The 24,678-nt window shown below is 39.4% G+C and overlaps 2 protein-coding genes across 6 annotated transcripts in view; both read right to left on the reverse strand.

Moving 5' to 3' along the window:
• tecta (tectorin alpha) overlaps positions 1–1,427 on the reverse strand; it is a 28,930-nt gene extending 27,503 nt beyond the window's left edge. The window contains exon 1 of the mRNA XM_014472621.2: positions 1,348–1,427. The gene's annotated coding sequence lies outside the window, so the exon portion shown is untranslated. The remainder of the gene's footprint in view (positions 1–1,347) is intronic.
• A 7,551-nt stretch (positions 1,428–8,978) lies between these two features.
• LOC102218816 (tubulin-specific chaperone cofactor E-like protein) lies at positions 8,979–23,985 on the reverse strand. 5 transcript variants are annotated; one of them, XM_023342411.1, is made up of 9 exons: positions 23,823–23,985; positions 21,859–21,916; positions 19,635–19,774; positions 19,423–19,562; positions 18,908–19,089; positions 18,568–18,824; positions 17,564–17,690; positions 17,359–17,475; positions 8,979–13,551 (listed from the first exon to the last, which is right to left on the reverse strand). In XM_023342411.1, exons 2-9 carry the CDS (start codon positions 21,861–21,863, stop codon positions 13,206–13,208), a joined length of 1,314 nt encoding a protein of 437 aa, XP_023198179.1. In that variant the 5' UTR covers positions 21,864–21,916; positions 23,823–23,985; the 3' UTR covers positions 8,979–13,205. The 5 variants fall into 5 exon arrangements, with proteins under 5 accessions (XP_023198179.1, XP_023198176.1, XP_023198178.1 ...); XM_023342408.1 differs by having other exon boundaries at positions 21,859–21,919; XM_023342410.1 differs by having other exon boundaries at positions 21,859–21,919; positions 23,808–23,985.
• Positions 23,986–24,678: the final 693 nt, after the last annotated feature.

Here is a 24,678-nt window from a genome sequence, read left to right on the forward strand (position 1 = left end):
ACAAAGTAAAGTCAATTTAAAACCCTCTAAAAGTGGAAGGTATGAGACCAAGTACTTATTTTCTGCATTAGTTAAATTTCATAATCACAGTGTTTTTTTACTCAAGAGCAAGATGATTTTCCATTCATTTTACTGAGAATAAAATCCAGACAAAAATGGTGGAAAACAGTCGACATTTAGGATGTTTGCAGATTTGAAACCCCCGACCCCCTCTTTTTTTTTTTTTTACAGGAATCAAACTTCTTTGCTTTAGCAAAATATTACATTTTGTTTACGTTTGTCCAAGCTAGAGTGAAAACATTTTGCAAAAAAATTAAAAAATAAACTATCAGTTTTTTCAAATAAAATCATAAACAAAGCTACAGTTTGTGACCCTCAATCCCTTTCAACTTGACTGACTCGGTGAAAATTTGGACGCCTCTGTTTTCGATTGGAAATCTGAACTCTCCAGATAATAAATAAAAACAACATTAGCATGCAATTCCAAGAGCAAAAGCAGGACTTGACTAAAAATCGATTGTATTGATTAATCAGATTTTTGGTTTTTGAAGATTTAAATTTTTTTTTTTCAACCAGTGCAATTGTTGGGTTTCCATATTTCGGAGTGAGGGGCGGCCATCTTGTTTCACAGTAAAGTTTTACAGCTTCTATTTAATTGGACTGTAAATTCAGGACAAGTCTACGATGAAGTTTTAGCCCCGGACTGAGAGTTTAATTACAAAATAAAGTCAAAATAATGAGAATACAGTCATAAAATCACAAGAATATAGTCGTCTGACAATCAAGTCAAAATAGCACAAAAATAAAGCGTAAATGTTACCAGGATAAAGTCATAATATTAGGAGAATGAAGTAATAACTTTATGAGAACTCCAACACAAAAATCACCATAAATTAAAACAAGGAATGATGATCATCTTGTTAAGTTTCCCTTCATTTTTAACACATCAGTATCAAATTACTATCAGTAGCAGAAATTTAAAACGATGCAACGACTGAATCTACGACTGTGATGCTCATAACAGAACTTAATAACTTTAAAAGCTTTTCTCTCAGTAAAACAAAATTTTTCTCGTAATTTTAGGACATTTTTTTCTGCCAAAATTTGATTTTCTTAATTCTCATTCTTAGACATTTTAGTAGCCACAACATTCCATCGTACAACTCACAGAAGGGATAATTGACATGAAAAACACTTTCTGAAATTGTTTTCTGTTGTCTGTCATTTTTTAAGCAAGAATAAAAAATCGGTAAAAATCAATATGAAAATAAATGCCCCGCTCTGTAAATAAAAGCTGTTTACCGATTTTAAACAGATTAAAGACATAATGAGAGGAAGAAGACTCACCTGCTTTCAGAGGATGAACATCTAGCACCTCCCAGGTCCAACCTTTAGATTTCCACAGCAGCAGCAGCAGCAGCAGCAGGGTCCCATCCAGCTGGGAACCAGTGATGGTTGTGATGGAGGCAGTGGAGGTGATGGGAGGAATGCGGAGCAGCTGGACGTCCCGATGGAGCCGATAGAAAGTCTTCTCTCCACACCAGAAAACCAAACAACAATCCAGCAGCTTGGCACAACTTCAAACTTCAGGAGCAAAACGTAAAAAAATTGAGAGTTTCCGCTAGAAACTGAATGGAGCCGAAGGAAACAGGTGCAAACATGAGCAGTGTTCAACTTAATCTGAGATCAGGGCAATGGGGGGAGTCTGAGGAAGAGTGGGAGTGGAAACAGAGCAAGGTGTGAGAAGAGCAGAGGGGAGGTCAGCATTCTGGGAACGCAGAAATAAAAGGGAATGATAGAAATGTTTTAAATGAGGGAGAACAGGAATGTTTTTGTACAAAGAGTCTCTTCTCAGGTGGAATGAAAGCAATCCTTCCCGTCAGGATCCAAACCGTGATAAAATGAGAGAAACTGAGGAAACACTGAGGCTTTTATCACTCTTGGAATGATGACATTCGAACGAAATTCACTCGCCGTCACAAACAGGAAACAGAAAGTATTCACACCCCTTCAACTCCTTCTCATTTTGTCACGATCCAACCACAAACGTCAAAGTGCTTCTCTGTGGCAGAGCAGAAAGGAAAATCACCTGTTACAACTTTTACAGATCTGAAAAGTGTGGCGTGCATTTGTTCTCTAAAGAACCTCTGAGGTCAGAAACAGAATCAGTGTTAAAGGTGCTGCACCACACTTTTTAGATTTTTATTTGAAAAGAAAATTTAACAAATTAGTAGTTACATCAGTCAAGTTGACAACCTCAGGGTTCAAGAAAGGCTGGCTACTCCGTCTGCCCTGTGTTCATCCATCACTGTGTGGTTCAGTTCATCCACAGAACAGAACCGGTTCATTTGCTTTGCTTCTCTGTTGCATTTGTTTTTTTCTGTTTGTATGTTTTGGAATGCTAAGGCTAGTTAGCGAGGCTTTCTTGTAACGGTAAGTTGTTTCTTCATCATTACCACATTTAACAGCGAGCACATGAGGTTGATTGACAGCGCTAAGAACCTCCTCCCGGCTCTGATTGGTTGTTTTTTGTGCATTTCTTCAGGCGGCAGTAGCAGCTCAGGGAAGAGGTGGAGATCAATCTTTTCATAAACTATCTGGCTCATAACATACTGTCACGATAGAAGGACAGTTCGAACAAATATAAAAACATATTTTTTTATAAAAGTTACAAACTGCAGCTTTAACGTCTGGATGCCGTGAGCCTCTAACTTCCTGCTTGGCCAACAGGATGGTGCTAAATGACTGCATCCTGCTGGTTGATGTTGTTTAGTGAAAATGGACGTTGAATTGAACCAGTGTGGGTCGCCGCTGAAGTCCTCCGGTCACCAAGGTAACACAAAACCCAGGATCACACACAGCCTGAAACTGTCCTTTCTAAGCGCTACGACAGCTAGGGTTACATCATTAACATGAGCTGCTTTGGACACTCTGACTAGCCCCTTTCTTAATTAGGAACAGCCTCGTTTACAAGACACTTAATTTACATAGATGCTGGAACGATAGCTCAGAGAAATCTCTGGTGGATCTGCGCTGAAGGGGTCTGGGAAGGACAGCGCAGTCAGTTGGTTCTTTGTTGCAGGAGGACAGTGGAGTAACTGGAGAGGTAAGGAGCAAGACGTGTGAAAAGCTCCGGCGCTGAGGGCCGACCCGGGTCGCATTAAGCAGCAGAAAGACTCTGCAGAGGCAGCTTTCTTCTTGTGTAAATAGTCGCCCACTTCCACCCGACCTGTGAAAGCGAAGATGGATGAGGAAGGATGTTTACAATGACCTAGTGGGCCTGAATGGCAGGAGGGGGAAATGAGACAAACAGTGAAGGAATGGAGGCAAAACTTAGCTTCTGTTTGTTAAGGACAGAAAATAATCAGATTTCTTTTTTCTGTAATTTATGTCAATGAAGCCGCTAATTCTGAGGATTTACCATTCTTCACATAATCTACAAAACGGCTCAGCAACTCCGTCCCTCGAACGCCACTGTCTGGAAATCTTTAGATCCCTCCTCCAACGCGCCTGAATGAAAAAGAAAAATTACCTCCTTGGCAAGTCATCCCTGGTCATTAACCAGGGATGTTTCTAAAGGACCCCAACATACTAAGGCAAACTAAGGTCATTTATTATGACCGTTCACTCTGTGTCGCACTGTAATCTGCTCATCTGTTGTTGAGAGTCTGCGCAACGAGCCGCAAGGACGCCCAGCGGCCGCTGGGCTGCCTGACAGTTTGAGAAGAAACGGGGCTACTAGCTCAAACTAGCTAGCATCCATTTGGATTGTGGGAAATGAAAGAACCTGTCACAAGAAATGTGGGCAATCAGTACACTTTACTATGAAATCTCAACCCTCTATGGTGAAATCCGGGAGGCTAACAGAATACCCACAGTATGGCCGAGTGTGGGAACCTTAAGGCTGCGTTCCCACAGCAGCCCAATGCGACCAAATCCAACTTCTTCATGGTAGTCTGAACGGCCCAAATCTAATCTCTTCACGCCACAAAAGTTCCCTGATTTGTTCCACTTCCATATGTGGCAGAAATTCAGATACGCATCCGAATGTTTTCAAAGCTTCTTGAGTCTGAGCGAACATGTCACATTTTATCCGACTTTCATCACTAACCTCAGACGTGCATCATAATTCAGCAGCAGAGAATCCGGACAACGTCTGAAAACTATAATAATGAAGTAATGGAAGCAGACTGAGTCAGTGAACGCATCGCGTCCCAACCCCACCACTCCTGGTTCGACTTCACATCCAAACAGAACCGGGTCAGAAGCTGGAGTCAATGTTCCGTTGCCGTTAGCTGGGTTTTCTGTTTATCATCTGGGTCTGCTCTGGTGACCATGCTATCAGCCCTCAACAACTTTCAAATCCACCCAGAGATGGCAGCCATCTTTACTCCAGAAAACAGAGCGCTGAGGCGGCCATCTTTACTGCTGTGAACTCAGCGCTGCTGGGGGACAGCTACGTTCTTCTTCAGCGCATGCAGGTCGCTTTGAGGTTGTAAACCGTTTTAACAGAACGACTGCGGTCACATTTGATCAGTGGCTGAGCATCGAGATCTGCTATGTGAACGTAAACCATGAGTCGCAGGACAGAAGCTGGCCTACAACATTAGAGATCTCTTTCTTGTCTGTCTTCACAAACTGAGTATATTTCAAATTGTTTGCAGTAAACGTTGTCAATTCCCAAAAGGCCTCTACTAACTAAGTCTCAGTTCTGCATGTTTATTATCAGGCTAATTCATATTTAGTCCTGAATGTAATGTGTAAAGAGTTTTAATCATTCTGCTTTCTTTGTTGGAGTTCTCAGAAAAGAGTCTTTCTCAATGTGAAATCTTGTCATACAGAAGGACCGTGTGAGAACTGGATGCGAGTATCCAGCATCAAAAGTCCTGAATCCATCAAGCCTGACCTTCAGGAGAAAGGTCGCAGGCTGCGTATCCACCAAGCTCTGTTCAGCGGTCACCCAATCTGTGCAGTGGGCCGCTCTGATTCAGCTCCCTGTGCCCTCCCTCTGACTCAACCTCGCCCTCCTCTTCTTCTTTCCATTCACAACGATGGACCTCCTTCCAGTAACCCAAACCTTTCTACCTAAATGACTTCTTCGTCTCAGCGGACAATAAGCGCCGTTCAGCCCCCCCCTCTCACTCCATGAAGCAATGAGGCATTTCTGAGCTTGATTCGAGAACCATCTGCACAACAAGTTTATACAACAAGGTGCCAAGAGCAACCAACAGATGCAACTGGACCTTTATTCCAACATGCATTAAGAAAAATCAGCATCAGACATGAACAAGCTCACATTGATGTTGAGTAAACAGGAACCAGAGTGACTTTTAAGCAGTGGGGTAGCAAGATTTAAAACTGTCTTAGCTAGCAGATAAAAGCTGCATTAGTTACGCAAATTTTGCTAGTAAGGCAGTAAACATTGCAGTAAATATCAGTGATATTTATGTTAGCATTACACATTGGGTAGAGTACTCAAGTAGTTATAATGTACCTATATGAGCTAAATCTAATCTTGTGGCTTGTTTATTGTTGTCACAGCAACTGCCTACCAAGATGGCTGACAGTTACAGAGTTTACGGAAGTGTGACATCACATGAGAATTATGTATTAGGCTACAAAATTTGAGTATCTTATATTCTATTGAGGTTTTTTTTTCTTAAATCCTATAGTTTTGTTTTTGTCAGCTCCTGGAGTATTTTTGACTTGTGATTGGTAGTTCTTCATCCAAGGAAAAGACTGATTGGGTGAAAACAGTTTGTCATTTGCTGGAGGTGTGATTCATTTACATATGCTTTAAGTTGTGGTTATTTATGTTCACAAGTCACCTGGCATCGAAAAAACATGAAATTTCAGGCATTTCTGGCCTTCTTGGTGTTCCAAACATAACTAGCTGGAAGACTAGCGGAGAGCATGTGTGAGATATAAATGTTCAACACCATAAATTATTGTTTGTTTACATAGATATACTGTATGTGCTCACATCAGTTTCACTGCACACTTACTTTGGTGGCACAAAAGCGCCACAGAAATGCAGTTTGAGCAAAACTACATGAAAAGTGAGGACGTTTAGCCATCTCACCACCAAAAGTGTAGGTGTTGTGTGAGTATTATTTATTATGTCATTTTAGAAAGTAAATTTTATCACCAATAGGTGATCGGATCTCTCTGGTCCTATATTTTTGGGAGAATTGTAAAGTGATTTGGGAATCCATTATGTTGACGTATCCATAACGTATCCATGTTTACATTTAACCAATAATAAAATAGACTCATCTTCTGTTGGGGAGCCGAACTGGAAGATGCTTTCAAGAATACAAAATGTTCACACTGCAAAAACAGTTTGGGTCAGTACACACACTCACTCACACTGTTTCTTACCAAAAAAATCTTACCAAGTATTTTTGTCCAGTTTCTGGTGCAAATATCTCAGCACACTCAAAATAAGACAAAACTGACATCCCAGTGGCTTTTCGGGAAGATATAGGAGCTTGTTTTAAGTAAATAATTATTGAATGTTGATTAAAAGTTGCATAAAATAATTTTCCCACATTGTAAGTGAAATAATCTGCCAGTGGAACTTATACTTTCCATTGATTTACAACAAGCTCCTATATCTTGAAAATGTACTTGTATGTTAGTTTTGTCTTATGTCAACAGTACTAAAATATTTACAGTAGAAACTAGACCAAAAATACTTGGTAAGATTTTTTTTCTTTTTGCAGTGTGCCCTAAAAAAAGGCAATGTGATTCCTCAGCATAACTTTTAGATTACAATCAAATTTTTACTTTTTCTTTGAGACTAAACAAAACCTAAGAGTTAATTTTGAAGGGAGTACTCTTTCATGCTTAAAGGACGAATGTATCGGTTTCGGCTGGTCCACCAAATAAATGTCATGGCATTTAGGGCCAGCCCCATGCTGGCGTTAGGTGCTTGGGGAATGCAAATAATAATAAAAAAATGCTCATTGTTGAGATCAATGCTCCTGACTGGAATATCGGCATCTGCAGAAATTTTTTTTTTTTAGGACTCCAGGTCTACAAACAACCTCGCATCCTTTAGAGGAAGCCATGCTCAGGATAAACGGGAGCGGGTGGCACATGAATCCCATACGGGATTAGAGAAGGAGGAATGCCCCAGAAACGCGACACCCACGGCGCATATGGCACGAACCCCCTGTCAGAAAGAGAGAAGGTCTGCAGCGTTACATCTCCTCCTTGGCCGAGCATCGGGCCTGCGAATCAGAGGGCTGCGTGTCCGGTGTGTCCGCTCCGTGGGCCGTCTTTCAGCCGACATGTTGGAACGGTCCACTAAACATGGAAGCAAACACTCTGGGACCCAGATGGTTATCTCAGCAGATCCTGGCTGTAAGCAGAGGGAGAGGCCTCCTTTTTTTAAAGGACAGGCTTTCCCTCCGACGTTTTTGCTTTTTCAGTCAAATAAAATAAGGAGCTGTATATTTATTTACCCAACAAGGTGGGCAGAGTTCCCAAAAGTTATACTAAAAATTATAATTTACTTTGACATACACTCTCTCACACACACACACACAGAAAATAAATAAGCTTCTGTACTCAAAAAGTATTTTTTATCAGGAAAATACCTGTTCTGGTCCATTCTCCTTCCTATTTTTCTTAGTGTGGGGACACCCAGGTTCTAAGAAAAAAAAAAGTTTTTTTTTATACACAGATAAAAAGAAAAGTTTTTGCTTGGAAAAGCAACGCAATAATAATAATAATAATAATAAATACTTTATTAAGCTTTATTATTTATTTAAAAAGAACCCCTAAAAATGAAGTTACTTTTAGTGCAACAGAACAATGTCTCACTGAAAAATGTATAAGATTTAAACTTCTAATTGAAGTACAGTTGGGTGTTTTCTGACCTGACAGTCCGGCAGACTCGGTTCTAAACATTTGTTTCATTTTCAGCTGCTGTGGAAACCTCTGCAGACACGGAGCTCAACTGAATTCATCACCAAATCGAAACAAAAATGGAGCGGTGTCAGTTTTTAGCGGTGGTAGCATTTCTCTTTAGTCTTTGGCTAAAGGCCACGAGACATTTCTCCCGCTAGCGCTAAGCTAACGAGATTGTTTTGGTTGTACTTACCCACAATGCCCTGCGCTGTGGTCCACTTTCTGCTTTTTGGAGCGGTCTCCGGTCCGCTTGGCGGCCTTATATGAATTCAAACGGAACAAGAGTTCAGCCGAACCCAGACTGAGGTTCGGAGGACCAGAGTTGGATTAGCATTCACACCTCCTGTTCTTCTGGACCTCCTACATCGAGGTGGGCAGAGTTCCCAAAAATTCAAGCAAGAGTAGCTTCAACATATTTTTACTCAAGTAAAAGTAAAAAAGTATTTGGTAATAAGTCTACTCTAGTACTGGGTGACTGATCAAATTATCATTCATTTAATAGTTAAAAATGACGCAATCAGATGGACCAAATTTAAAGTTAAGTGAAAATTTTGGTATATTAAGGACAAAAAAGACAATAGTTCATATAAGTAACAAAACATAAAATCTGGCAAAAGATTAATTTTTTTCCAAACCAGTTTCTTTCGATGTAAAAAAAAAAAAATGAAACTTTCACAAAAACTGCAAGTGTTCTTCTGTGTCTGGTGAATTTTTGGTATAAACGTTTGTTTTTCATTCAGTGGGTCACAAATCCAGAAATTTTACTCCAGTAAGAGTGGAGATGCTTCGTAATAAAATTATTCAATCAAAAGTAAAATGTACAGCTCATCAAAAATAGTCGTAAAAGTAAATTTTTTCAAAAATGTTACTCAGCTAAATGTAACTGAGTAAATGCAACTAGTTATTAGAGAATTGTTCTCTGTTTAGTCGGGTTTTTAAAATTCGTTTTATGATTTGAACCATTTAATTGTGAGAAAACACCGGATGTTAGAAAAGGTCATAAATATTCAGCTAAAGTTTGCCGTTTCAGCTTTAAAACAGAGGAACAGCGAAAGCGGTCGTCATTATTCAGATTTATTTATTCAGGAGAAGTAAAAGCATCAAAACACAGTACAGATATAGAAACAGCATCATTACCTCAAGAAACCAAACCTGAATTAAAGTGTCGAGATCCACAAAAGAAGCCGAAAGCACACGTGAAATAAGTTAAGAAGCAATTATTTCCAAACAGACACACTGCATTATGAAAATCTGCCAATCTTATCCGTATTTGGAGTTACTGAAGACGACATGTCGCATACATCACAATTAAAAACTCCCACAAAGAATCACGTTTCCCTAAAATCAGACGTTTTAAGCAGAAACTCCAGCCGTGCAAATCAAACAACTCACAAAAACCAACATCTAAACCTGACTTCCCATCATCGTTAGATACTGAAACACACCTCCGGTTATTTACCACCAGGCCGACGTGAACTCAGAAAACGGTGAAAGAAACAAAAACTTTTTCTCACAGAAAAATTAGAAACTAAATTAAAGAACCTGGGGAATTCAACTATTAACCTCATTTCCATGATCATATGAATCAGTTTTTCCCGTCTTCTTGTAGAAATCATATATATTATATGTCTAATATTAAACTCAAAATGTGTGATATTTTTCAATATTCCGTTCATATTTTACTAATTAGAAATGTAAGACTCTTATAAGCAAGCTGTACCAGTTTGTTTTGATATGGAGATCATTTTGCGTTTTCTATGCCTTCCTACGTCGTCAGTAGACGAGAGGCGAGGTCACCATGGCAACCCAGAATAAACCACCATGCACACATTCACACCAGAAGGCCATTTAGAGTCCAATTAAGCTAAAACTCAAAGAGAACCAACGCATGCACAGGGAGAAGGTTCAGCGAGGATTCAAACCCGGACCTTCTTCCATAAGAGCCCAAACACGGATCAGAACCAGAACAAAACAAAGTTTTAGGACAATTAGACACACTGGAGTTGAAGCTACAGGTGAGATTTGAGCATTTTCCGTGAAAACACTTGTAACCTGGCATGTAAAGATTTCAGTCGAAGCAAAAGAAAAGGAAACGAGAAAACTGGCTCAACAAAAACCTCCTCTGTTCTCATCTTTACTTTTCCTTCTGGAAGGGCGCCGTGACGTTTATCGCTCCTGTGAAGCTGATAGTAAATCTCCACTGACTTTCTTTTCTTACTAAAGTTAGAAGCAGAGTAACAGTCAGGCAACAGTGAACAGATTAACAGGGAAACTCCTGCAACCAGCAGCATGTTCTCAGCAGGATTTCCAAAATGACAACCAAAGGGAATTCTGGTCGATCTATGGGAACAACAAAGAGCCAGAAAACACGCGCGATTCGAAATGAACCCGACATGCAAAATATTCTCCCATCAGTGTAAAAACCTGCATCTTACATTCTTCTGATAGATTTCATACTTGGCAACAAAATGTCTCCTGTGAGTTTGGATCCAACAACGGCGTATTAAGACCATTGCAGATAGAAAACGCAAAAGGAAAAATATTTACACCAAAAATGCTTGAGCCTGAAATGTTACAAATTTGGGGGGGGGGCGGCGGAAATCTATAATCTCAGAAATCTATACAGAAAAATTTCTGAGCTCCAAACGTCAAGACAAGAAAAAGAGTCTAGTTTGAAACGATAAACCCTGAAATCTCTGAGCCTGAAATGTCAACAATTTGTAAAAAGAAAACAAAAAAATGTTCTAGATTATTCTCAGAAATCTTGAAAAAACAATGAGAAAATTTCTAGACTCCAAAAGTCGAATATTTGAAACAAAAAACTAAACTTTCTGAGCTTGAAAGGTCAAAAATTTGTTAGAAAATCTCTTCTAGAAAAGGTTTGACATTTCTGACTTTCAAACATCAAAATATTTTTTTTGGAAATTTTCTGAGTTTCAGAAGTCTAAAAATGTCAACTTATCAAACTCAGAAATCTCCAAGTTTTTTCTAAAAAATTTCTAAGATTTGATCCAAAAGTTCCTGAGTCTTAGAGGGGAAAGCTGCTGCTCCTTTTCTTTTAAATCTACAATAGCAGTAATACGCTGCTGTAGGATCCAGCAGGAGATTATGACACATAGTACTTGTTGGTGACGTTGGTGAAACACTGAGTCTGAGCGGAAATGTAAAGTTTAACAACGTCTCAGTGTCGGATGTAACGGAGAGTCTGGGCGGGAAACCCGGCTGTCTGAACCCGGTCTAACGCAGCAGCAGCGGAAGTCTGTGTGACACTGGTGGCAGCCGGTGTTCGGTTTCCCTCCAGAAAGCGGCTCGTCGCCTCTCAGCTGCCCGACAGCCTGCAGCCGGCGGTAACTGGAGCGTCCGGCCCGGACCCGGCCTACCCTGGCCGTCGTCTCGGCTTTCCTCCAGGGCGGGAGGAGAGGAGGGCGGCTCCGTGTGCGTCTGTGTTCCCCCCAAAGCGGAGCGGCGCGTCTGCATCCGCGCCAGGGTTATCCCAGGATTCCCAGCGAACGATCCGATCCGTTCTCAACAAAGGAACGTTTTCAAATCTGAATCTGCTCAGCTGAACTCAGACAAACGGAGCTTTCTCAAGGCTGACGCACTTTAAAAAAAAACTAAACGGAAAAGAAATGTCGTTCTGTGCATGTTAACATCCTGGATTCAGCCGACTGCAGGATAAAGTTAACTCCTCACTTTATGTTTGCTCCTAAAATTATTCACAATCAGAAAAAGAACAAGGAGAACTACAACTGCATTGTGAATATTTTTAAACTCTACCTTATATTTTGGTATTTGTGTATTAATTTAAATGATTAAACCTCTGCTAAAGTTCTGTCTTGGATCTAATCCCTGATAACCTGCAGTGGTTTCTTTAATATAACCTGCGCATTCAGTTGACTTTCAGAAAAGATATTTTTTAAATAAACTTTGGCTTAATAACTGAACTAGAATATTTTTTGTTCCTCACAACAAACTGGGCTAAATCTTGATTTTAAGCCCGGAAACCCATGAGGCTGCTGTCAATTCACGCGTCCCAACCTACATTTTTAACTTATATTTATATATTTTTCTGACGTGAGATGGATCTACCTGACTAAAAACTCTGTTTGATTTTTGGGGCATTTATTTATCCTGGAGGAAATGGTCAAAGTTAGTTGTTTTTTAAACAGTACTCTCCTCCGCTGGACGCCCTCAAGTTTGTCGTTTTGAACAGGTAAACAGATGTTTCATTAAATTTGCAGATAACCTGTCATTCTAAAGGGAGAAAGGAGAAATATATGCTCAATTAATTAGAAAATGTAAATATTGATCCAATATTTTATCACTACAAAAAAGTATGTTGACGAATGATAAATATGCATACTCTATAGTTGGTTTGGGCTTCTTCTGCATGAATTACTACATAATTACCTACATTTCAGTTACAAATGTGCACAAAACTTTGCCAATATTCCACTAATGTCAGACAAAAAACTATTTCTCATTTGCGGCGTTTCCAATAAATAAGAAACATAAGTTTGTTCACATGGTAAGACCTTAAAAAACATGCCATCCTCCTACTACTGTAAAAAAAAAAAGTTTCCATTGCAGTTTTGTGAAATAAACTCATTTTGATACGGCCAAACCCCCCCCTCCCCCGTATCATCCTAACGGCAAAGCTTTTTCATGGAAAAACGATAACTAGCGCGTTTCCATTAAACACATTTTTTTTCCAGATGTCAAACGGTGCAGAATTACGGTCAATAGAAACACAGCTATTGTCTATTTCAGGTAATATTTTTCAACCTTTAAATGTGAAGGTTGTTTTAAGATAAATAATTAAAATTCGATTGTATTTAAAACCTATAATTGTGTGTTTAGGTATTGTCAGCAATATCTTCCAATTACACATAATTACCTAGTTATATTTTCAAATTTCTTGTCAACTTTTAGCATTTTTTAGCAGCTCTAGCACTCCTGTTTTTTTCAGGGAAACCCTGGATACGTTTTGCATAGTTTGTCTCGTCTTTGGCACCTACATTTGACGATTTTATGGCCCAAATTTTATGTTTAGTTAAAGTGAAGGTCTTAAGTGTAGACCCACCAAAAAAACAAAACAGCTAAATTTTAAACTTTACTAAACTCCTTTAAAGCTATTTTGGGTCAAAAGCTTCAATGTGCAAATTTAATGTTGCGTCATTTTTCTAAACTTCCTTACATTCAGCACTGGGAGAAGTCTTTCTTATCAAACAAAAGCTTTGCCTCTGTTCGTTTTTAATTTCTCATCCGAAGCACGAGAGCGTCCTTCCTCAAAAATCCGAGGAGCTGCAGCGGTTTTTCTCTTTGAGCACCACCAGGATCTCGTCGCCGTCTTGGATGCTGTAGGAGTGAAGCGCCCGGAAGCCGCACTTCAGCTCCTCGGGTCCGAACACGGAGCTCATCTCTTTGTCGATGTGGAAGAGGCGGATGCCGTTGGAGGGCAGCTGCAGCAGAGCCTTCAGCTGCTTCTTCAGGTCGCCCACCGTCTGCTCCAGGCGGAGGGTGACCGGCTCCACCCGGTCCCCCCAGCGGACCTCCACCACGGTGCCGCGCGGGCTCAGGTCCACTTCGGCGAGCGGGGCCAGGTGGCCGTATTTGGACACGAGGGCGTGGTACCTGGAACAGAACGAGGCACATGTTGGGGTTTGGTTCGTACAAGCTTGAAGGAAAAATGTGCTTCCCTTATTTAGGCAGGAAATATGAATCATTAAAACCAAACATGGAGCTCAATCAACTCAACTACGTTTGTGCAGTAACATTTTTTCTTTGTGCAGCTAAAATTCTGTTTGTGCAGCAACATTTTTTGCTTGTGCTGCTTTTGTCTTGAAGATTTTAATCAAAGGTTTAAAAGTCGAACGATCAACTGTTCCCCCAAATCTAACAAAATTGGCGTCAAATGTTTGTGCTACGTTTGTGCAGTAAAAAAATTTCTTTGTGCTGCCACAATTTTAGAAATATCAATAAAAAAGGTCAACCACCCCCACACTCCATCTCATTTACGAAACCAACTCAGCTACATTTGAGTTGTGTTGAAGATATTGATGATGACCTCTGATGACCTCTGGAAACTTTTAATCTTCAAAATGAAAACAAAAGTTTTTGCTGCACAAACATGTGGGGGTAACTTCACTCAGGCCAAACCACCTTGTTCCAGTTAAAATGTAACTAACTCTCTGTGAAAGCGTAGCCCCGCCCCTGGAAGTGGGCGGAGCATCTTGGGCGGAGCCCATGGAGGGGCGTGGCCAAGTGTGAGGACAAGCAGAGGGGGTTAAACTATAGAACGTCAACGTCAGTCGCTGCGTTTTCTTTAACCATAAACTTGTGCAAACTGAAGTTACAAAAATATTTAGTTTTCATTGCATGTTTTAATGCTGCTGCAATAAAACATTTATTTTAAGTCTTTTTCCACATGTAATAGGTGTAATTGATATGAAAAATAAGATAAAACTAGTTATGTGACTCTTCAGATTAATTTATTCAAACTTGCGCATTTTGATACGCAGACCAACTGTTGAGGATTTGTTTTGGGTTTAAACTGGATTTGTTTATGACTTGTTATTTGGGATATTATAATCTAATATGTTATTATTTTGAGTTGTGATTGTTGTTCCATAAAGATTTAGTTAATATCTGGTTCAAAACCAAACATATTTATTGACCCTTGATAGAAGGGACCTTATATCTCATAATTCCTTATTGTTATCAGCTTAAATAGCTCTGATGTTTTTCTCTATATGCTGAAGGAAAACAGTCCTAATCATCATTAGCTTCATTTCCACTCAGGCTGTTTTCTGGTGGCTGCTGAAAGGAAATGTTCTGGCGGAGCAGAAGAAAACCAAACCGTCGGCCGTGAGAAAGCACTCAGTCGTCTCAGGGGAACCGAAGCTCGAGATAAAGACCCGGGAACGATTAAATAAAATCAAGGAGAGGGAAAAAAAAAAAAGGCAGTGTTTTCAAAGAGTCTGTGACAGCTGGTCCAATCAAGCCAATTTCACTTCCCCACTAAAAACTGGTCCACAAAGCCGATCCCCGCCTGACCCGAGGTTTCTGTGGGAACTTGCGGCGCACAAAGTGCCCTTCTAACAGGAGGGTTTAAGGCGGCACGTCTGGTGAAACACTGCTGCAGGTAACAATATGTCAACCTTTCTAATTGTGTTTTTAAGGAAGGAAATTGTGGGTTTGGAGACACTGTCCAGTCCAGGTCCAACATCCAGCCTGAAACTCACCCAGCCTGAAACTCAACGCTTTTCTATTATTTTCCAAAACTTTTCCAGTAACAAAGCCTTCCTGGGTCGACTTCACCTTAAATTAAGCGACACTTCTTAAAGTTTATAAATGAGTTACGTTTATGTTAAAGAACATTTCAGAAACAACGCAGTTCAAAGCGCTTTACGCCCCAAAAGTCTTGCAGCAGTTATGAAACAAGCAATAAACATTACATTTAGTCAAACGCAATCAACAAAATCATCAAGCAAATATACAGATATGTTGATCAATTGATAACAAATTTTAATGGTTGATAATTTGTCCCAGAAATTGTGATAAATGATAATAGTATTTTTTGGAGACAATTTTTTAGTGATTAATTGATAATGCCATAACACAGGAGAGGTCTGAAGGTTGAATCAACAGATCTGCAGATCTTTAATCCGTTCAGTGATTTATAAACTGCCAGCAGTAGTTTAAAGTCTATTCTCTCAGTGAAGGACTGTAGAACTGGGCGATGTGCTCTATCTTCCTGGTTTTAGTCAGGACGCCAGCAGCAGCGTTCTGGGTCAGCTGCAGCTGGAGCATTGATTTATTAGGTCAATGTGTGAAGACACTGCTGCAGTGATCAATGCAACTAAAGATGAGTTTCTCTGATGCTGAGACATCAGTCCTCTGATCCTGGAAATGTTCTTCAGGTGACAGAAGGCCCACTTTGTAACTGTCTTGATGTGACCCTAAAGGTTCAGGTCAAACTTCAGCCTCAGTGCTGGTTTCCAGCTGTAATAACTGAAGCGGTGTGTTGACTCTAGATCTATAACTCTAGTTTCTAGAATAAATATCTTAGTACATGTGAAATAAGACAGAACTAACTTAAAAATAACTATTCAGCAATATATACAAGCGTGTTTTAAGTAAATAATATTATTGAAAAAGTGCTAGCTCCTCTTATAACATGCTGAAAACGTCTTGTTACAAGTTAAATAATCTGCCAGTGGTAGTAGAACTTTTTTTATATCAATATCAATAAATTATTGACTTAAAAGAAGCTCCTATATGTTGCTGAAAAGTTCAGATATTTGCACCAGAAACTAGACCAAACATACTTAGTAAGATGTTGTTTTTGCAGTGTTGTAATCTGAGATAGTGGGCACATGCAGACATTAAATAGGACTTGTGATTTCTGTTTGCTTTGATGAGAAGCTACACAAAAAAATTCCTGTTCTTTAGTTAAGATTCGAGTCAGTGAAGTACTGGACCAGAACTTCAGCTGGAAACATCTGGTAAATGGTGGTTTTAAGGATGACAACATCTAAATAACTCATTTACTCTACAGAATGAATTTGATCCGCGCTACCTGAGAGGAAAGGGGATACCTGCGCTCTCACACCGATGCCCCCTGACCTTCTGACCTACAGAGACCCGACCACCAAACTAGGTCCACCAGCGCCGGTTAAAGCAGAGAGAAGGAAGGAGAGATAATCCGCCGCTCGTCACCTGAAGCGTCAGAGGAGATGCGGCGCTGCCGAAAGCATCAGAAAATTTCCAGGCTTCCCGTTTTGATTTTGACGACGTTGGTGTGCAGATAAAGGAGAGAAACATCTAGCAGCATCTAGCAGCTACCTGCTGTATCCGATTCCCAATCAGAGAATTCCCCCTACAAAGAGATCATTGAGCAGCCGGAGAGTGGCGGCATTGTCTCCCAAAAGGTTAGTTTCCCTCAGCGAAGGACTACACCTTCCTTCAGAGCCCCCCCACCCCCACCTCATTCTGCTCAGGTTAAGTGGAATGAAGGCAACTGAGACTGGAGACGATGACTGGATATCTGGTGTTTGTCCCCAAATAAAAGAAACCACCACAGACATCACAAGTTTTCATGGTTTGAAGCGTAAAATGACATCAGCTGCTGCAGTCTGTGTTACTGAAGCAGGAAACTTTGTTCGAATTCAAAACTACTTTATGGATTAAGGGGAAATTAAATGTTGTAACTCAGGGTTTCCCCCAGAAAACTTGCTAAGCCCAGTGGGAGGGGGCGCCATGCCAGTCATCCAGTGGCTGAACGTGTTTTGGTCAAAAAATGTTTAAAGAAAAGTTAATTTTATTGCTTAAAGTTGACAAGATGGCGGCATTTAATCATACTGATGTCGTTTTCCAGTGATGAGGACAGCGGCCCCTCATTTGTTTTGGATAAAGCGCTGCATGGTGTGAAGCGTGTACCTCTGAGGAAGCTCCCGCTCAGGACAGTCCTGGTAGTATCGGATGAAGTACCGCTCTGCGTCCTCCCTCTCTCCGTCAGAAATGGCACTCCCATTTAAAACCATCACAGATGGCAGCCTGGGGAACAGAACAAGGGATCATTAAATTCTTAAATAATTAAAAGCAGCCATGATGCATGAAGAGGGAGAGTTTAAATGTAACGAACTGTGCTAAAAGGAGGCTGCGTCTCTCCTGGGTGCTGTACGACTGCAGCAAAGGAATCCCCTGAGCTTTGACGTCCTCCAGTTTAGGGAAGAAGTTCAGCCTTTCGATGTCCTGCCACTGGCTGAGACCTGCAGTTCACAAGGAAAACGCTTCATTTCCTCTCTTTGAACTGTTGTTCACGTTGAGGTTTATTTATTTCAAAAGGGACAATGCGCATCACAGAATAATAGATACAGAAAAAATATTTTTCATAGAGAATCGCAAGTCTTGGGAATTCTGAATCGATTCAAAATGTATTATGTAATGTATAATTTTTAAATTAGCTAATTCCTTAATATGAACAGTGTGCCACAGTTAGCCAAAGAAGCAGGTTTCATCTGTAGCACCTCAAAGTGTAATCAATATAAATACAATACCGTGCAAAACAGACAAATTAACTAGCTTTTCCATGAAAAAAGAGAATAATAAAAAAATCCAAAACATTTCAGATTATGTATAAAAAGCCAGACAGCACCACAATACAGAACACAGCAGAAAGAAAATAAGGGTCACATGATCAGTTTCTGCACATTTGATTATCTAAGGGCCATAGTTTTACGTTTTTTTAATTAATACAATGATGATATCCTACAGGTTTTTTTAGCTAGGTTTGGTAACCTAGCAACAACCCGTTGAGCAACATGTGCAGTTTCAAGTTTCGCTACTGTGCCTCATAAATGGTTAAAAATAAAAACCAACGGCATTGAGGGAAACTGTGGATAAAGCAGCAAATAATACGCCACCAGTTAGGTAGCATTTCAGATATTTAAAACCAAAAACTAATCAATAATCGTCTATACTGACTGATATGAAATGCTTTTATCGTGACGTGTTTTTCAGCCATATTGTCCTGCCTTATGGTTGACCAATGTGATTTTCTCTCCACACATAAATATGTTTGCATTGTGTGCATTTCTTGGTCTTTTAGTAAAATACATTCCAACTGAACTGACAGAGAAAACAAACCTGAGTTGTTGAGGTTGATGCTGCGCAGGTTGGGGAAGAGACCCTCCAGTGTTTCCTTGGTGTCACCCACAGAGCTGACGCTGTTGTTGGCCAGCACCAAGGTGCTCAGACTGGGGTACAGCCGCCCAAACTTCCTGACCTCGGCCCAGTCCTGCAGCTGGTTGCCGGTAATCTGCAAGAGGCTCAGCGACGGACAGGAAGCCTGCGACTCGGACACGGAGTCGTAGCCGTTCAGGCAGAGGAAGAGCTCCTTCAGCCTGGACGCCAGGAGGAGCAGAGTCTGAGAAACCCGAACGCGTTTCAAGCACAGCCACAGGGAACATCTGCTTGGCTCACTTACTCTGGCGTGTGCTGCGTGAGAGTGTGCACCGTGTCCCAGCTGACTTGCGTGTTGATGAGGACGAGTCGTCGCACCCTGGAGAAGACGTCGGCCACGCTGGGCTGCAGCTGCACGCCGCTCAGCGGGTTCATGCTCAGGTTGAGGAAGTCCAGGTGAGGGATGCTGGAGACGATGGTGCTGATCTGTCAAAGCCACAATGAACACAATGCATAAATAGTTAGGATTTTTTGACATTTGTTTTCAACTCGTTGTTTTGGAATCTTCTTTAGATTTTGCCAATCTGGCGCTGTCAATCATGCTTGTGTTTACGTTGTCCTCCACAATGTGTGTAACGTATCAGGTCACTCTGACCACAAAAGTCAGAACGGAACTCAAACTTTACGAGATGAAGAAAGACATTCTTAATTGTGTGTTGATTTATTTTCGTCATCTGCAAACATTTGCCGCCCAACGTGAGGCCACCCAGCTCTATTGGTTTCTATGTAAATGGTTTTGGATTCGTAAAGTGGACTTGCCTCTTCCCAGTCTTTGAGCTGATTGTAGGCCAGGTCCAGCTCCAGGACATGAGCACAGAATGCTTCGATGTCGGACCTGTCGCCAGCTTTGCTGATCCCGCAGTCATTCAGAACCAGAACGCTGGGCAGGAACAGTCGGTCTGCCGCCCAGCAAAACTAAAGTCAATTCATTTCTGCGATTTTCAATCGTTTATGAAGTGTTTTTCTGTTACCTTTAACAGGAGATCCTGGAGGGCTGGGCAGAACCACCACACCTTGGCCGTAGGGGAAATTCTCCGGGTTGTACTTCTCACTGAGGACCCGGACGAAGGTGCGCTCCTCCTCTTCATCAGAGGAATCCATGGCTGCACAGCTTCATAGGAATCCAGAGAAAAGAAAAATATAAGCAGCTAAAGTTCACCGTTAGAACCAACAGCAACTTCTCTGGTTCTGATCTGCAGCCCAAACCTGAAACTCTGATCAAATTAAGCCTCAAAACCAAAAAAGATTAAAAAAAATTTATAAAAGGTTTATCTTTTAAGAAATGGGTTCAAATGCTAAAAAATACAATAAAAAATACAATACACTGACTTTTATTAGTGAAAAAAGATGCCGAAAATCTGTGGTTTAAAAATCCAAAAATACAAAATAACTCACAGGTGAAATCAATTCCTATATGTATAAAATTACATTTTAAAGGGTGAAAAACTAAAGAAAATAAGCTAAATGTGTACAATTACCACATAGAAAGAAAAATTTAAATTAAGATAAATAAATAAATATACAGCCTACATTCTTAATAGTTCCTCCGGTAAATTTGTGCAATAAGCTAACTTTTTTTACAGTAGAAAAAGTTCGTACTGAAAAGAATTTTAAAAAATGCAAACTGCAATATAAGAATGTTTATTCACTATGGGGGGAAAAAAGGCACACAAAGGGGAATTTATTTTTGCTTAAAAGCATTTAGTATTCTATAACATTTTAATTATATAGTAAGATAAAATTAAAAATAGATTTGACTAAAATTCCCATTGTGAGATTATCGCGGCTGGAATAAAAGAGAAGGTTTTTAAAAAATGTTATATAAACACTTTAAGAATTTAAAAACTGTGAAAATTCTCAAAATTATTTCTAATTCATAAGGAATCATTTTAATAAAGGTTTTTAATCTTTAAAATATGTTTAAATCCTGCTGTGCAGCTGCAGAGAGCTGCATGTGTAACAATGGGAGCTTTATAAAAAGTTTCTCTGCTGGTGCTCAGAGGTCCAACAGGTGGGGTCAGAAGAGCACCAACGGGTTTCCTTTAAACTTATTATAAACTGCAACAAAAGGCTGTGCATGGTGGCTGCACACAGCTTACAAGACAAAATAATGGACCTGCTCTGCTAAACAACCACAGGAAAACAAAGCAATGTGAAGTCTGAGTAAACTATGGGCGCAGGTTTACATGGGAAGTTTTCTGCCGTGATCCAAGAGCACACATGTTCAGTCTGACAGCAGGATTTCATGTCTTTTGTTCTCAAACCTTTTAATACTTTTGCTTACATTTTCATTTTGAAAGCAGGACTTCATGTTTTTCTTCTCAAAACTTGTAACGCTTGTACTCAAAACTTCTCCTCGCGCTCACACTTAGTCTCTGCTCGCTTACAAAACATGGAACCGCCTTTTGGCACAGTCGCCTGGCAACCTCTCAGCCAATAGAACGAAAGTGCTGTGCTGGGTGCGTTTGTTTCCTTTTAGCGGGTGTGCCTGTGTGGCTACTATCGATTGTAGCAACCTGCAGCTGCATGATGTTATGTGGTTTGTATTTTGATCTTCCAGGAGAGACAGATGCTATTCAATCAGTTAAATTCAATCCTGTGAAGAAAATATTTACACCCAGATTTTTTCTGTTTTCTCTCACTTAAATTTAGATCATCAACCTGAAAAAAAATAGAAAACGCATATTAATTTCATTTAATAAGGGGTGGGGATCTAATTCAAAAATAACCTGTGACTGTGAGAAAACTAATCCCATGGAGGCCGTTCTTATTACTAGATCATGACCTCTGACCTTAACAGACACATGCAGATGAATTGATAGATTGATAGATATATCTAATTAAAAACATTGACACCTGCAATCTTACAGTGAAGATGGCTTTTTGTTTGCACTTATAATCAAGCATAACTAATATGTAGCTATAATTCAGCAGCAGTTGGGATAAAATGTATTTTTGTCTTTCAAATAAAATCTATTTATCTTAAACATTTTGTGTAAAGATGGTGCTTTCCCTCAAGGTCACGATGCAATAAAAATCTGATCCCACTCGGTCCTGTCCGATCAGCCCTATCAATGTCTGATAAACAAAGGTCCGGTTATCTAAAGTTCTGCCCGTTTGACATGGACGCGTTTGCCAAATGTCTGAGTCTGGAGTCCGGACTCGGCCTGATGACACAGATCTCCTGGTTCATACCTCATACGCAGCAGAGATTGGAGGAAAGAGTGTTTTCAACAACCCAACGTCCCCATTCCTGCTGAGAGAAGCAGAAAGAGGGAAGAGTAAAAATGGAAACAGTTCTGGGTCTGATCATTTAACGTGACGGAGCAAAAAAAAAAAAAAAGTGGCCAGAAAGACAGCGGGTGTCTGGGGAATTTGACTTTTGAAAAGGATGGGCTCCTCCAGGACTTTTTGTCTCGGGCGGCCAGATGGGGCCCATTAAGAATCATAAGGTGGCCCAGGAAAAAAACTGAAATTTTATGTAAATATGTCTCCATGTGTGATGGAACATTAATTCATGTTTATAAGCTTGTTGCGATAAATCAATGAATCGCCTTGTAAATTAAAATGAGCTCAATCATTTCCATTATGTTTTGCAAAAGGTGATTTTGTTTACAGAAACTTTATAATCCATTTCATTTATGTTTTTAGTTGTGTGCAGGTTTACATTTCCGTTTTATTGTTTTTGGTCTTATTTGTTAAATATTTAAATATATTCCATTTCCAGTATTAAGAGGGTTTTTCTTTGTTAACAAAATGAAAGTTTTTTGATCACTGAGAGGGCAAACTTGCATTATTGTGCCATTATTATTGAATTACTTGAAAATGGTTTCAAACATATTATTGCTTATCACAATAATCTCTGGGATACTTTATTGTCCAGCAAAACTTGTTATTATGACTGGGCTATCTACACACCAAAAATCAAGTCATTCCACATCCTAGTAATATTTTTGCCCTGTTTTTGGCCTAAATTTATTATCTTACATTAATTTTACAGACAGACGTAGAAAAAAAGAGCAGTACAAAAAACAAAATATAAAAAATGTTACATAGTCAAATACAACATAAACACTAAAACCAATTAAAGTGACCTTCATCTCTAACATTTATGCACAAAAATACATAATGCTGTTTCTTAGGAAAAGGTAGCACAAGTCTGATATGTAGACTGTGTGTCTCAATAAATAAGAAGATCATGAAAAAGGTTGTTTATTCTAATAAATCAGATAAAATAGTGAAACATATATCACAGAGTCCTTCCATACAACATTTTAGACATCTATTTCAGTTCATGTTTATGATTTTAAGCATTCAGCTAATTAAAACTCAAAAGTCAGTTTCTCAGAAATGTAATTTTATATCAGGTCAATGAAAAAGGGATTGTAATGCAGAAATGCTATGGTATTGTGAGAAAATCATAGGAAAAACAGCCATATTTTAGAATGAAAATACTTATTAATTGGTATATTAACGTAGTAATATTTTTTTATTCATTTCTGAGGAACTGAATTTTGTGTTTTAATCGTCTGTAAGCTAAAATGATCAAAACCAGCAGAAGAAAAAACACCTAAAGATTCTGACTATGAATAAATATCATAGTTTAGCTTTCTGAATTAAATATCTGACATAAAGATTCAGATACACTGAAAAAAAAAATTATGTTTTTGTTAAGTTCGCTAAAAACAAAATTCCAGGAAGTTATTTTTATGATAAAAGCTGAACTTTCAACGCCACTCTCTGCTTCCCCCTACTGTACGGCGCTGGCATTGCAAATTCTAAGTATTTTTCTTTTTATTAAACCACGAAAAGAATCGACTGATAAATAACGCCGAATGCACTTCAAACATGTAAAGACGAAAGTAATAGCACATAATTTAATTCTCCGTTTTCATACTCTTTCCGAAAAGAAATTTAAAATCAAATTATAGCTGTTTTCAACATAATTCGGCAAATTAACCAGAAAGTCAACCAAGAAGCGGCTGTTGTGGGGGCTGCAGACTAACGACGCCTGTTTGGAAAACGCAGCTCAAACTAAAAACATGGGAAAATACAGCAAACTCGGGTGTTTTGATGTGTTTCAGAAGCAAACAGGCCATATAAACTGTAAACACGACAAAAAGGAGCATCAGAACAATCAGTACTTTGGTTTATCTTACATCCAGTCCGGTAACGGATGTTGGTGCAGGTGTTCAGTCCGTTTTATGGACCTTTCTTCGGAACATTACAGCTATATTGTGTCCCAGTAACGAGGTTAGAGATGAGCCCACTCGCCGACCACCGGAGCCTCTCAACCTTCGGTTTGTGTTTGTTGTTCTTCGGTTAGTTTGACAGATTAGGACACGCCTCTTCTACCGGAAGTTACGTAGTTTAAATGTCAGGTTTAAATTTTTTTTCTTCTTTCAGATAAAAGAACAATGAGACGAGAAAAACAAAAGGCACAAAATACAGAAACATGTGAAATACACCACTAAAAACGTGCTTTTAAATGTGTAACATTATTTTCACACTACCTGTTGCCATTGCGGGATCACGTAGTGCCATAGCAACAGACTTCCTCGTTTGTGATTGGTTCTCTGACAGATTTAAAGAAGCAGAGCACATGTGAGGCCTTTTCGTTAGAATCTTAACATTTTGTTTGTTTTAATCAAAAAGACAAACATGGCCATTTAATTTTTTTATTTATTTAACTGTCTCAAAAACGCCAATGCATTTTACTGAGAAGTTATTATGAAAACCAACACAAACTGGAAGTGCAAATAAAAATGAAAAATATTGTCTTCAACTAAAAAAAAAAAAAAGAAAACTGAAAAGTGTGGCGTACATTTGTATTCTACTTCTTGAATCGGTGCTTTTGTGAGTGAATAAAATTTTATTCAAAAATACTTTATTGATCCCAAAAGTAATTAAATAACATTTAATTGAGTTATTAAGTGTAATTTACATTATGCAGCATTTCATCTGCACACTGAAGCATGTTTCCACTAACCAAAACTTCTGCTGCCATGTTATGCC

This window comes from Xiphophorus maculatus, chromosome 11 (assembly GCF_002775205.1).
Source record: "Xiphophorus maculatus strain JP 163 A chromosome 11, X_maculatus-5.0-male, whole genome shotgun sequence".
Classification (NCBI taxonomy): domain Eukaryota; kingdom Metazoa; phylum Chordata; class Actinopteri; order Cyprinodontiformes; family Poeciliidae; genus Xiphophorus; species Xiphophorus maculatus.